Source organism: Lithobates pipiens, unplaced genomic scaffold, assembly GCF_037356315.1.
Source record: "Lithobates pipiens isolate NorthernLeopardFrog02 unplaced genomic scaffold, aLitPip1_a1.2 Scaffold_10, whole genome shotgun sequence".
Lineage (NCBI taxonomy): Eukaryota > Metazoa > Chordata > Amphibia > Anura > Ranidae > Lithobates > Lithobates pipiens.
In genome coordinates, this window is record NW_027507686.1 from 227,221,337 (window position 1) to 227,234,174 (window position 12,838).

General features: G+C 44.3%; 1 protein-coding gene across 5 annotated transcripts in view; it reads left to right on the top strand.

Moving 5' to 3' along the window:
* The window catches only part of ANO1 (anoctamin 1), a 322,106-nt gene extending 310,149 nt beyond the window's left edge, over positions 1 to 11,957 (top strand). For all 5 annotated transcript variants that reach the window (XM_077462289.1, XM_077462271.1, XM_077462279.1 and 2 more), the window contains 3 exons: positions 6,659 to 6,843; positions 6,934 to 7,039; positions 9,023 to 11,957. In XM_077462289.1, the coding sequence (XP_077318415.1) occupies positions 6,659 to 6,843; positions 6,934 to 7,039; positions 9,023 to 9,286 (555 nt within the window). In that variant the 3' untranslated portion in view covers positions 9,287 to 11,957. The remainder of the gene's footprint in view (positions 1 to 6,658; positions 6,844 to 6,933; positions 7,040 to 9,022) is intronic.
* Positions 11,958 to 12,838: the final 881 nt, after the last annotated feature.

A 12,838-nucleotide genomic window follows, 5' to 3' on the forward strand; every position in this document is an offset into this window, starting at 1 on the left:
CGCGATGGAACTCAACCTTCTATATGCTTGATAGGCTGCTCCAGCAGAAACGTGCAGTTAACGTCTACCTGTATGAACTCTGCGAAAGAAACGGTTCTGGGGAGCTGGGTTTTTTTTCACCGCGCCAGTGGCTGCTCATGCGCGACACATGCAGACTTCTGCGGCCATTTGAGGAGATCACCAAACTGGTCAGTCGCAGCCATGGCGCCATCAGTGACATGGTACCTTATGCCTTCTTTCTGGAGCGTGCATTGCGTCGTGTCATTGATCAGGCTGTGGAGGAGCAGGAGCGGGAAGATGAGGAAGTCGCAATGCTGGATGAATTCCCAGGGGGGGCTACTCTATCTGAGACAAGTCAACAACAGGAGTCTGATGAGGAGTCAGAGGAGGATGGTGCCGGGGCGGATGAGCAGGAGCAAGAAGAGCATGCTTTAAACCTTTCTGGGATCCCTGTTGTGCGTGGATGGGGAGAGGAGAATGAAGAGGACGACATTATCCTGGATGATGAGCAGGAGCCAGGCCACCACACCGCTTCCACTTTAGTGCAAATGGGGGCCTTCATGCTCCAGTGTTTTAATAGGGACCCCCGTATAAAAAGCATGAGGGTCAAGGACCAGTACTGGGTGGCAACGTACTTAGACCCCCGGTACAAACACAAAATGGCGGAAATGTTACCGCCGTCGCAGAGGGCTGTCAGAATGCAGCACTTCCAGGCCTTGCTTCGAGAAATGCTGCATTCTGCTTTTGCGTGCGCTGGCAGAGGAGCAATTCCCACTCCCAGAGAAGGATTTGCGGGTACCAATCCAACAGCGCCTGCAAGAAGAGGCCGGTTTGAAGATGTGTTGGTGACTTCGGATATGAGGTCATTCTTTCAGCCGACCCATCGACAGGTGTCATCCGGATCCAGCATCAGGGAACGCCTAGACCGTCAGGTGTCCGACTACATTGGGTTAACGGCCGATGTGGACGCTCTGAGGAGTGATGAACCCCTAGACTACTGGGTGGGCAGGCTTGACCTCTGGCCAGAGCTTGCCCAATTTGCAATCGAACTGTTGGCTTGCCCCTCATCCAGTGTCCTGTCCGAAAGGACGTTCAGCGCAGCAGGGGGGATTGTGACCGATAAGCGTACTCGCCTAGCTCACCACAGTGTTAACTACCTCACATTTCTAAAAATGAATGAGGCATGGATCTCGGAGGAATTCAACACATGTGACCAGTAGACCATGTATATGTCTATAAACTATTTTTTTAATCAAGCACACAGACCTTCTTAATTCATTTGGCTCACTTCCTTGACCCAAAAAAGCACACCGTACTATATGCCCCTACCCTCCTCTTTGAAGAGGTTGAGCGGTGTCATATTTCTACTGGGGCTGCTTATGATATCCCTGTGCTGTGCTGACTTCCTCCTGGGGGTTCTTATTATGAAGGGATCACACTATCCCTGTGCTGTGCTGACTTCCTCCTGGGGGTTCTTATTATGAGGGGATCACACCATCCCTGTGCTGTGCTGACTTCCTCCTGGGGCTGCTTACGGTGCTGCTGTCAGCGCTGTATGTCACGGTGCTGCTGTCAGCGCTGTATGTCACGGTGCTGCTGTCAGCGCTGTATGTCACGGTGCTGCTGTCAGCGCTGTATGTCACGGTGCTGCTGTCAGCGCTGTATGTCACGGTGCTGCTGTCAGCGCTGTATGTCACGGTGCTGCTGTCAGCGCTGTATGTCACGGTGCTGCTGTCAGCGCTGTATGTCACGGTGCTGCTGTCAGCGCTGTATGTCACGGTGCTGCTGTCAGCGCTGTATGTCACGGTGCTGCTGTCAGTGCTCTGTATTACGGTGCTGCTGTCAGATGCCTCTATCACGGTGCATGTGTCATTCCGGTATGTCACGCTGCTGGTGATCATCTCCTGCACCCTCTTCTTTGCCTACCCTGGTCCCTGACCTTCCCTCTCCTCCATTGCCTTCATTAGCTCCATAGTCCTGAATTGTTAGAACAATTTCCCAAATAAAATAAAAATGCTTGTAGTTATCGATCCCAAATTCACCTCATACATGTATTATGTCATTGTCCAGATGGTGGGACTACGTTTTACCCCCTAATAATTACCACGTGGCCGCAAATTCGACATGAAGGTTTGCAAAGTTCGCCTCCCATTGAAGTCAATGGGGCCCGCGGCGAACGTTCTGTTTCGCGAACGTTTGGGTCCGTTCGCATTTCGCGTTCGCGAAACGTCCCGTCGGAAGTTCGTCCATCACTAATGGTGACAGTTCTTAGCCCTTGTACACACGGTCGGAGATTCCGACAACCAAATCAGTCGGAGTAATTCCGACAGATTAATTCCGGAAGTGATGTTGCATACACACGGTCGGACTAAGTTGTCGGAAAATCCGATTGTACATAACGTGATGACGTTATTTCGTTACGACGGGACTACGTTCAGGCTAGTAGCCAATAGCTTTGGTCTAGGAATTTGATCTGAGCATGCGTGGCACTTTGTCCCTCGGAGTAGGCTACACATGAGCGGAGAATGTCCGATCGGAGCATTTTGTCTGAAAATGTTACCGGCAAGTTGGAAAAATTGGTCCGTCGGATATTCAGACGGAAACAGTCCGATGCAGACCACACACAGTCGGAATATCCGACAAAACGGTCCGATAGGAAACATTCCGACAGAATCTCCAACCGTGTGTACAAGGGCTTAGAGCGCACCAGCCACTTGTTGAGGCAGCCATTTTGTTAGGGGAGCCACTTTTTACAATGCCTTGAAAAAGTATTCCTACCCCTTGAAATTTTCCACATTTTGTCACGTTACAACCAAAAACGTAAATGTATTTTATTGGGATTTTATGTGATAGACCAACACAAAGTGACCCATAATTGTGACGTGGAAGGAAAATGATAAATGGTTTTCAAAATGTTTTACAAATATGTGAAAAGTGTGTCGTGCATTTGTATTCAGCCCTGAGTCAATACTTTGTAGAACCATCTTTTTGCTGAAATTACTGCTGAAAGTCTTTTTGGGGATGTCTCTACCAGCTTTGCACATCTGGAGAGTGACATTTTTGTCCATTCTTCTGTGCAAGATAGCTCAAGCTCTGTCAAATTGGATGGAGAGCATCTGAGAACAGCACTTTTCAAGTTTTACCACAGATTTTCAATTGTATTTAGGTCTGGACTTTAACTGGGCCATGCTAACACATCAATATGCATTGATTTAAACCATTCTGTTGTAGCACTGTATGTTTAGGGTTGTTGTCCTGGAAGGTGAACCTCCACCACAGTCAAGTTTTTTGCGGACTCTAACAGGTTTTCTTCTAAGATTGCCCTGTATATGGCTCCATCCATCTTCCCATCAACTCTGACCAGCTTCCCTGTCCCTGCTGATGAAAAGCATCCCCACAACATGATGCCACCACCATGTTTCACAGTGGGGATGGTGTGTTCAGGGTGATGTGCAGTTCGTTTTCCGCCATACATAGCGTTTTGCTTTTAGGCCAAAAAGTTCAGTTTTGGTCTCATCTGACCAGAGCACCTTCTTCCACATGTTTGCTGTGTCCCCACACATGGCTTCTTGCAAACTGCAAACATGTCTTCTTATGGCTTTATTTCAACAATTGCTTTCTTCCTGCCACTCTTTCATAAAAGCCAGATTTGTGGAGAGCACGACTAATAGTTGTCCTGTGGGCAGATTCTCCCACCTGAGCTTTGATTCTCTGCAGCTCCTCCAAAGTTACCATGGGCAACTATTTCCATTTTCAGATGATGGATTGAATAGTTCTCCGTGTATAAAGCTTGGGATTTTTTTTATGACCTAGTTCTGCTTTAAACTTCTCCACAACTTTATGCCTGACCTGTCAGGTGTGTTCTTTGGCCTTCATGATGGTGTTTGTTCACTATGGTTCTCTAATAAACCTCGGAGGGTTTCACAGAACAGCTGTATTTTTATACTGAGATTACACACAGGTGGACTCTAGTTTCTAATTAGGTGACTTTTGAAGGCAATTGGTTCTACTATTTACGATTTTAGTTAGGAGTATCAGAGTAAAGGGGGCTGAATACAAATGCACACCACACTTTTTACATATTTATTTGTAAAGAATGTTGAAAACCATTTATCATTTTCCTTCCACTTCGCAATTATGTGCCACTTTGTGTTGGTCTATGACATAAAATCCCCAAAAAATACATTTACGTTTTTAGCTGTAACATGACAAAATGTGGAAAATTTCAAGGGGTATGAATACTTTTTTTTTTTCAACGCACTGTATGTGAAAAAAGATATAATATCTTTGTTTAGTTCTGCTGACTTCTGACTCCACCTGTGTTGGAGTTTGGTGGACCATCTCTGTTTCATAGTTAGTATGGTTGAATAAAGACACCAGTCCATCCAGTTCAACCTGAGTGAGTCTACAATTGTCCCTATCCCTGTACATTGCACACTCACAATGGTCCCTACCCTCAAGGAGCCCACAATCCAAGGTCCCCATACATATACTAGGGTCAATTTTGGACAGAAGCCAATTAACCTACCTGCATGTCTTTGGATTGTGGGAGGAAACCGGAGTACCCGGAGTAAACCTACGCAGGCACAGGGAGAACATGCAAACTCCAGGCAGGTGGTGTCATGGTTGCTTCAGCCACCAGACAGGATCCGTGTTGGAGAGCTGCAAACACTCCAGGAGATAGGCAGAAAAATGGCAGGAAACTATACACAGTACCAAGAGGAGAGGCAGAAGTATAGTCTGACTAGCAAGTAGTTGGAGCAGTTGGCATATAGAAGCGTGGTCAGACAGGCTAGGGGTCAAGGTAGGCAGCAGACAGAAACATGATCCTTATTATTATAAATCCTGTATAATAATAATAATGATCCAAAGGCCAGAACCCAGAAAGCAAAGCAATACAAATGAAGTAATCAGGCAGACATAGGCAAAATTAAAGGGATTGTAAGATTGATGCCCGCATTCTCCACCAAAAAAAAAGGGATTGTAAACCCTCGTGTTTTTTCACCTTAATGCATCCTATTGATAAACCTTTTTATCAGGCACCTAGTGGGTGTTCAGAATTCCCTAAATAGTTAGTGGCTTGTAGGCAGGTTGAGGTGCTGCCCCAGACAGGAGGATAGGAATTAATGCTTTTTCTGGTTCTTGGTTACTACAAGGGGTGTTATGCAAGTAACCAGCACACATATAGGTTGATTTACTAGAGGCAAATCCACTCTGAACTACAAGTGCACTTAGAAGTGCAGTGGCTGTAGATCCGAGGGGAAGATCTAAAATGTGGGGAAGCTCTGCTGATTTTTATCATCCAATCATGTGCAAGCTAAAATGCTGTTTATTTTACTTGTATGTCCCCCTCAGATCTACAGCGACTTCTCTTCAGGTGCACTTGTAGTGCAAAATTGATTTGTCTTTAGAAAATAAACCCCATAGTCTGCTGAATGGGTCTTGAACACATTAGGGTATGAAGACATTGGTGTGGAGCAGTGTAAAGATGCAAGTCATTATCTGGGGTAGCAGAAGATTATCAAGTAGCCTGTTGGTAGCGTGCACCTGTTATGAGTGAAATGGTCTCTAGCAGCGAGCACGATATTGTTGGCATTCCCTCCACCAGCGGTAGTGGAAACCCTGGACAGGTGAATGTGACCAGAGCTCAGCGTGTCCCTCCTAAACCCAAGTTACTGGGAAGATGTAGATTGTCACAGGGAACCGAGCATTAACTGGTGAACGGTTACAGTGCAAGTGTACATGGTGTACGTTTATCTTAAGGTCGAGTATTGCCCCATAGCAGCTGGAGCCTTGTCCCAGGACATTGATGAAAATGACACAAAGTAGAGGTACCCAATGTATGAGAGGTGTGACCCTGTTATAGGTGCCTAACCTAGCCCAGAAGAGCCCACCCTGGGGTAGGCCTCTCATATGCCCCCTGCTCGGTGCCCAATATGGAGGGAAGCATGGAGAATCGGATGATCACCCTGACCTGCCCACAGGCTCAGGTCTCGCATGTGTCCTTTCTACAATGCATAGGAGCCACCGCTAGAATGTGAAGACCTGTTGCACTACTGCAAGAATTTTATTAAAATTAGCTGACGTCATTGGGTAACCGGTGCTGCGCATATGCTGTGTTATGGCACTTCAGCAGCTGAAACAACACCTAGGTCCCAAAGCCGGATAAAGCCTGAGCTGTGATCCTTGGGCAGGCCATACACAGTTCACAAATCCCTGCTGAAACAGCCGAGATTCAAACCATGTATGGGCAGGCTAAATGCACCAAATCAATCAACTTGGGTACAACCAGCATGCTGGGTTTTACCTCCGATTATCATTAGTGACAGCTATAGCACTAATCACTGTCTTCTCCTGGCAGGAACAGACTCTCCTATCCCACTGTCGTCGTCGATGGGGGGATCAATCTATTTTTTTTTTCCTGAAACCCCTGGTTGCAGGAAAGAAATTTGCTTCGTGTAAGGCTGGCCTTACTGTCTGAGAGAAATCCAGAAGCCATTTCTAGCTATCAGTCAGGTCCAAGATTTTTTTGGGATTGAATTTTTTTTTTCCACAATCTCTAAATAAACAAATTAAAATAAAGGTTTGCTAGTTATCTTGTAAATACATCTAACCATCAGTAATTTTAACATATCTCATGTTTATTGTTGCGTCTTAGGCCTTTGTGATATCATTCACCTCTGACTTCATTCCACGCCTCGTGTACCTGTATATGTACAGTCCAGATGGCACCATGCATGGCTTTCTGAACAACACTCTTGCCTACTTTAATGTCAGTGACTTTAAACCTGGCACTGCACCCAACATTGAGCAGGAGCTGGAATACTCAGTGGAAATATGCAGGTAGAGACTATGGGTTTTGCAAAGGTGCTCCCTTCCTAAATTGACTGCTAGTCTTGTCAATAAAGTAAATTATTTTATTTTTTTCTCCAGATACAAAGATTACAGGGAGCCTCCATGGTCTGAGGATAAATATGATATTACAAAAGAATTCTGGGCTGTTCTGGCTGCAAGATTGGCATTTGTCATCGTTTTTCAGGTATCTGTTTTTTCATAAAGTTTTTATGTTGACCAATGGATTCTACTTTAATGTATTATGAATATCTATAATTTAATTCAATCTTTACATTTTGGGCTCAGTTCTCTAAGATATGACCATATTTTCAACAACGAGGTCTGAAGTTCACATTCTCGTTGCCGAAAATAATCGCCACAAATGTGTTATAACTTATTAGACTGAAATTCATCCTCCTTTTTCTTTCTTTGGCAAGGTAAGTAGTATATTTATATACCCACCCCATTAAGCCCATGGTCTTTAAAAAAAAAATAATAATAATATATATATATATATATATACTGTACTTCCCCTTTGTCTGCAGTCTTTTTGCTGGTCTTCTTATGTCAAAGATCCTCCCCCTTTGTCAGTGGGTTCAGGCAGACATTCCTTCTGTACTGAGTGGTGCTCACATAATGACCTGTGAGTGCATCTCAGTCCTAAAGTACTGTGAGCCAAGGCTGTGTGATGATGATGATGATATACCAGAGGATGCGCCAACGAGAGGATGGGCTCATAAGAAACGGGCAGACTGATGCGACTGTTATGCCCAACGAGGACTCACATTTCTGGACAAAGAACAGTGCTGGTTCATGGACAGTATAAGTAAAGTTCGGGCCCTTTTTTTTTGTGCAGCAAACCCAAAAATGAATAAATAATGCATGCTTGGAATTTTAACTTCATCCCTTAGCAATGATTCTACTTGTAGCACCCTCTAGCTTAGTGTGCTTGGTGCAGATAGTTTTTTTTTTGTAGTGTAGGTAAATTTGGGTCAGGGTTGAGTGACTCAGGGAGGCTGGATGACGACTCAAGCAGCACCACTGGTACCTCCCCCTACTTGCTGGAACCTTGGAGAAGCTCCCAGAAGAATTGGTGGGGGGTTAGGAGGAGCTGCTTAGAGTATTGAGGTCCCCAGCCAATCCCCATAAAGTGTGCTGCCAGGCCAGTGGGCAGGCACCTCTTAAATACTCTGGGGTCATGTCAGCAGGGGCAGAAGATGGAGATGGGGTGCTGAGGAGGCTGTCGGTGGCCCTTGGGGGTGCCCCCTAGCCTAGGTGACCTTGTGCCCGGAGCTCGTGATCCCGCGCCTGGGGCTCTGGTGCTGGAGGGATCCTCTACAACTCACAGAGGAGTCCTGTCCTGGATCCACGGAAGCAGGTGTGAGGACAGCGGGAGAGAGTCAGCACGTCCAGGAAACAGCTGGGTGGCTGGTGAGTGTGCAGTCTGGGAGGACTGTTGTGGAGAAGTAGCCAGGTTGGCTAGTGAAAGGGGCAGCTGCAGGCGGGCAGTGCCTGGAGAAGTGGTGCTGGTATCAGTAGCCATAGGGATTTAAGCTGGACACTTTACTTTGCTACACAACCCAAGGGGCCTGGGGTCCCTGCCTGTAAAGGTCTTTTGCTTCAAAATCTGACTGTTGCCTTTTTGTCAGGTTAACTCAGTGTGCCAGCTAGGATTTCTGCAAGCAAGTGTGCTGGAGGAAGCAGAGTTGTCCCTAAAGTTCTAAAGAAAAGTGGGCATCCCATAATACTCCCTATCCAAGCTGTATACCCTCAATAAAAATACAAAACAAGCAGTGAACTGTATTCTGACTCTGGGGGGCCTGTGAATTTCAGTGTGCCTGGTTGTGCAGGGTGGGGGATCCCATTTTGCCAGTGGCTCCTACGTATGGTGTGCTACATACTAAATGTCTAGTTAATATAAACCATATACAGTAGAGAGATTAATTAGACTGATCTTGATAAAGGCTGTGAAGTCCCCAGCAAAGCTGAAGCCATTGAAAAACCTTTTAAAAATGACAGTAAAAAGGCCTGGGCATTAATAAACAGCCTTATTTAGAAATTTCAGTCTTCCATTCAGCTAAACACTTGTAGAACTTCGCTGGGAAAAACATTTATTTTTATACCTTGATGGTATGTGCTAAACACTACTTCTTTCCACGTCTCATCATCTCCCAATTTTCTGTTTCAGAACTTAGTCATGTTCATGAGCGACTTTGTAGACTGGATCATCCCAGACATTCCCAAAGACATCAGTGAGCAGATTCACAGGGAGAAAGTCCTAATGGTTGAGGTGTTTTTGAAAGAAGAGCAAGGAAAATTACAAATGCTAGAAACGTGGAAAGAACAATGTGACCGGAAGAAAGAAGAGAACTGTAACAATCAAAGCCCTAAGTTTTCCCGCAGTAACCGAGGGAGCACGGCATCTGCTTATTCTCATCGTGTGGATGTGTAAGAGGAAAAGCTGTTCGAAGGACACGGTGTTTGGGCAGTCATTCCACTGACAGAAATGTCATCAAGAGATGTGACTTTAGAGCCTCTGGAGAGCTCGTCTTTGTGGCCTGTGCTGGCTTCCATGTTCTGTGGACAGAGGACCACGTTTTCGGATATAGAGCGAGAGGGGAAACTCCTGTTTGGTGACTTGGATAATGCCGCTGCCATCTGCATGTTCTGTAGTAGCCATAAAATATAATTCATCTTTATTAGATATCTTGTGCCTTCTGTTGGACAGTTTGAAACTTTTTTTTTTTTTTTTTTTTTTTTTTTTTAAAGAAGCTACACCCTGTGACTTTTTGGGAAATCCTGCAAAACACCTAAAGCAATAATATCAAACTGCAACGAGGCCGCAAAGTTTAGCTATGGACTCGATGACTAGAGGCATGATTTCATGGATCTTTGAGCAATGATGGACAGCTATGTGCTGACATTCCTAATGCACAATTTCACACGGAGCTTCCTACGCTTGGCATCTTCCTTTAACGGCCAATCCCGTATCTGCAGGGTCTTTTTTTTTTATATATGTGTTTTTTTTCAGCTTCTAATCTCCTCTGCCCCCCGACTCTATGAACATTGACACTTTCTAGACTCAGCTCAGCTGCAGAATTTCCTCCAGCACTAAAGGGTTAAACTTGCAGATGAAATATTTTTTTAGACACTACTATGCAATGTAAAGATGCCCTTTTCTTTATACAAACCTTTTATACCTATTTATTGATTCAGAGTTTATAGTGAAGCCGATCAATTTCTATTTTTGGCTAGAATCCTAAGGAACAAACGTCCAAATTCTGTCTTGACATGTTAAGAATTGTGGGTCGCCTTTCTGCTCGGTTTCCTGGGTTAAATTTCAGAAGTAATAGTAACTAAAATGTTCAAACTTCTATTTTATGATGATTTTTTTTTTGTAATTTATGGTGATTTTAACTGTGTATCCCAGATGTTACACGACCGGACTTGATTGAGCTGACTCTCTTGTGGGTCAGTTGCTGTCGCAATGAAATTAGCGGGGACGCCTACGTTATACTTTTGTAACATAAATGTGTCTTACCAAAAACGAAGAGCTGCAGCAGTTCCAGGGTTTGCCTGCCAGGAATGTCATGCTATTTTGAGGTGTGGGGATGCTGACTGTATAGCTGGCTGTACAGAGTCTGATGCAACACACGTATTTTTATCCTTTTGCACACATCTAGTCTACTGAAGCTTCGAGTGGGAATTTTGGGTGCACATCAAACAACTGAACGGACAGAAAACAGGACACATTTCAAACTGTGTTCATCACTCTGCAGTGTTTTATGTCTCGCCAGAGTTTGGGGATTACCTTCTGTGGGGAAAGTCTACCAAAGCTGAAACAATGAATAACTGCGGGGATTGAACGGGCAATGCCACAAAGTGGATATTTGCGAAGTGATTATTGTCTAAATATCTTGTGACCCCCATGCCATGGGTTGCTGGTTTTAACTCTGGTCTGTACATTTTTGAGACCTCTTGGCTGGTCTCCTTTTGGCTAAACAAAGTGTCATAGACGTTTGTAAGGAACATCTGACATCCAGCCAGAAAAATGCAAAGTGGCTAGGCTGCGGCAATAAACTAGCAAATTGTAGGTAAATGTTTGTACATTACACTCACATCCTTATGTTCCAGAAATATCCACCTACTAAAGGGTTCCCTTAAAGTGTAAGTCCAGCGAAAACTTTTATTACCAGTTTTGGAGAGAGTGGGGAAACTCCTGGTGAGTGTTCACTGCTATCTGGGGCTCCATTAGAGAGATTTCACTGGACAGGAAGTGAGGGGAAATCTGCAACAAGCACACAGTCAGCACTAGATAGATATATTTATGTATGTATGTCTATGTGTGCTGTCACTTCCTGTCTGGTCAAACCATTTTCACTTGGAAGTGAAGAAGGGGAAAACTCTGTAATTGAGCCCTGGGGTTCTAATTTTCCTCCACTCTATCCAAAGTGAAGAAAGTTTTGAATGGACTTGCGCTTTAAAATATAGTATATGTAGTGATTCACAGACACAAATCGCACAGTTTTAAAAAGCGTGTATCTATTCTCTGTGCATATTTCAACAGCAATATTAGGTGAATTTTCCCCTATAGCATCCTCTTAAGATTTCACTTTATGACATTTATCAAGAGCCAGTTTCTGATTCTAGCTATGATTAATTCATGACAGATGGCCTATGACATTGGACTGCTTTGGATGTAAACCAGTGTTTAGATCAATACCAGTACACATACAGTGAAAGTAAATCTTTATTAGGAATATTGACAGGAATATTGACAGGACAATCCCTTCACTTTCAGGCCATGATAACTTGGATTGGCTAGCTTTTATATTCTAGAACGGACTAAGCCATTGACACTCACACCTTTCATTGACGTTTAAAGAATGACATTCCTGTATATCTAAGTGCAGCCCATGTACATCCGTAACTGCAGTAATCAAGAGATTAACATGCAATGAGCATGAGTGTAACTGAAATCTGACAATTTCTGTGTAAGTAAATGACACATTATTCAAGTTCCCTCAATTTTGTGTTTTTCTTTTTTTTAAGAAAAGATGTAAATCTCTATAAATCTATTCTAGATTGTTGGAAATATATTCATAATAAATTCTAATATGCAATCCTAGAGCTTTTTTTTTTCTTTAACAAATGATCATTACATGGTTGCCATATGCTGAGAACAAGAGTGAACTCGACATGAATAAAATACAATATAGCTTTATGTCCGGACAGGTTTGTGTTGGCTGTGCTACTGTGCGCAATCTCCGTGCAGAGCGGCTCACATCAGGGGTCTGGTGTGTCCCTGTTAACCATTTCAGGTTCAACTTTTGGCTGAATTTGGACCTGAAACGGACCAAAAGACGCACAGGACTCCTGTGCAATTCGCTCCGCCGTCCCGGAGCTGTGTGAACCGGCTCCATTGGGCACAGACTCCTGACATGAGAATTGGATACAGGGAAAACCCACATCCAATTTGCAGTAGTGTGAATCCAGCTTGACCTACCAGAATTGTTGGATTTGTCTGCTCTGTGGGGTATATAGGGTGCATACATCATTGAAATGTAAAATGTTACCATATATTTTACATATATCTGTATAAAGGATAAGTTAACCTTTCTGAACATGTTGCACCCATATTTAGGGTGTAATATGTAACATGTTCAGCATCTGCCTGCTCTTCCCCTGATCCCTTCCTGTGACAGCAGGCAGGGGATCTTCTCCCTGCACCCGCTGACGCAATTAAAAAAGAAAGCTGCTGTGCAGGGCTCCACCCACACTGCCGTGCCATTCATTCAGAGTTCTGTAAATTAACGACCATTGGCCTTTGCAGATAACTGCTTGTAGTTCTCCATGAACTACCGGGGCACTGATGAGCACTCTGGGTAGTTCATTGAGCTTTCTGTCAGTCAATAACTGCCTACCCATATGAGGTACAGACAGACAGCTACACTGACAGTCTGCAGGAGCCTGGCATTACACCCACTATCTGCTGATTGAGGGT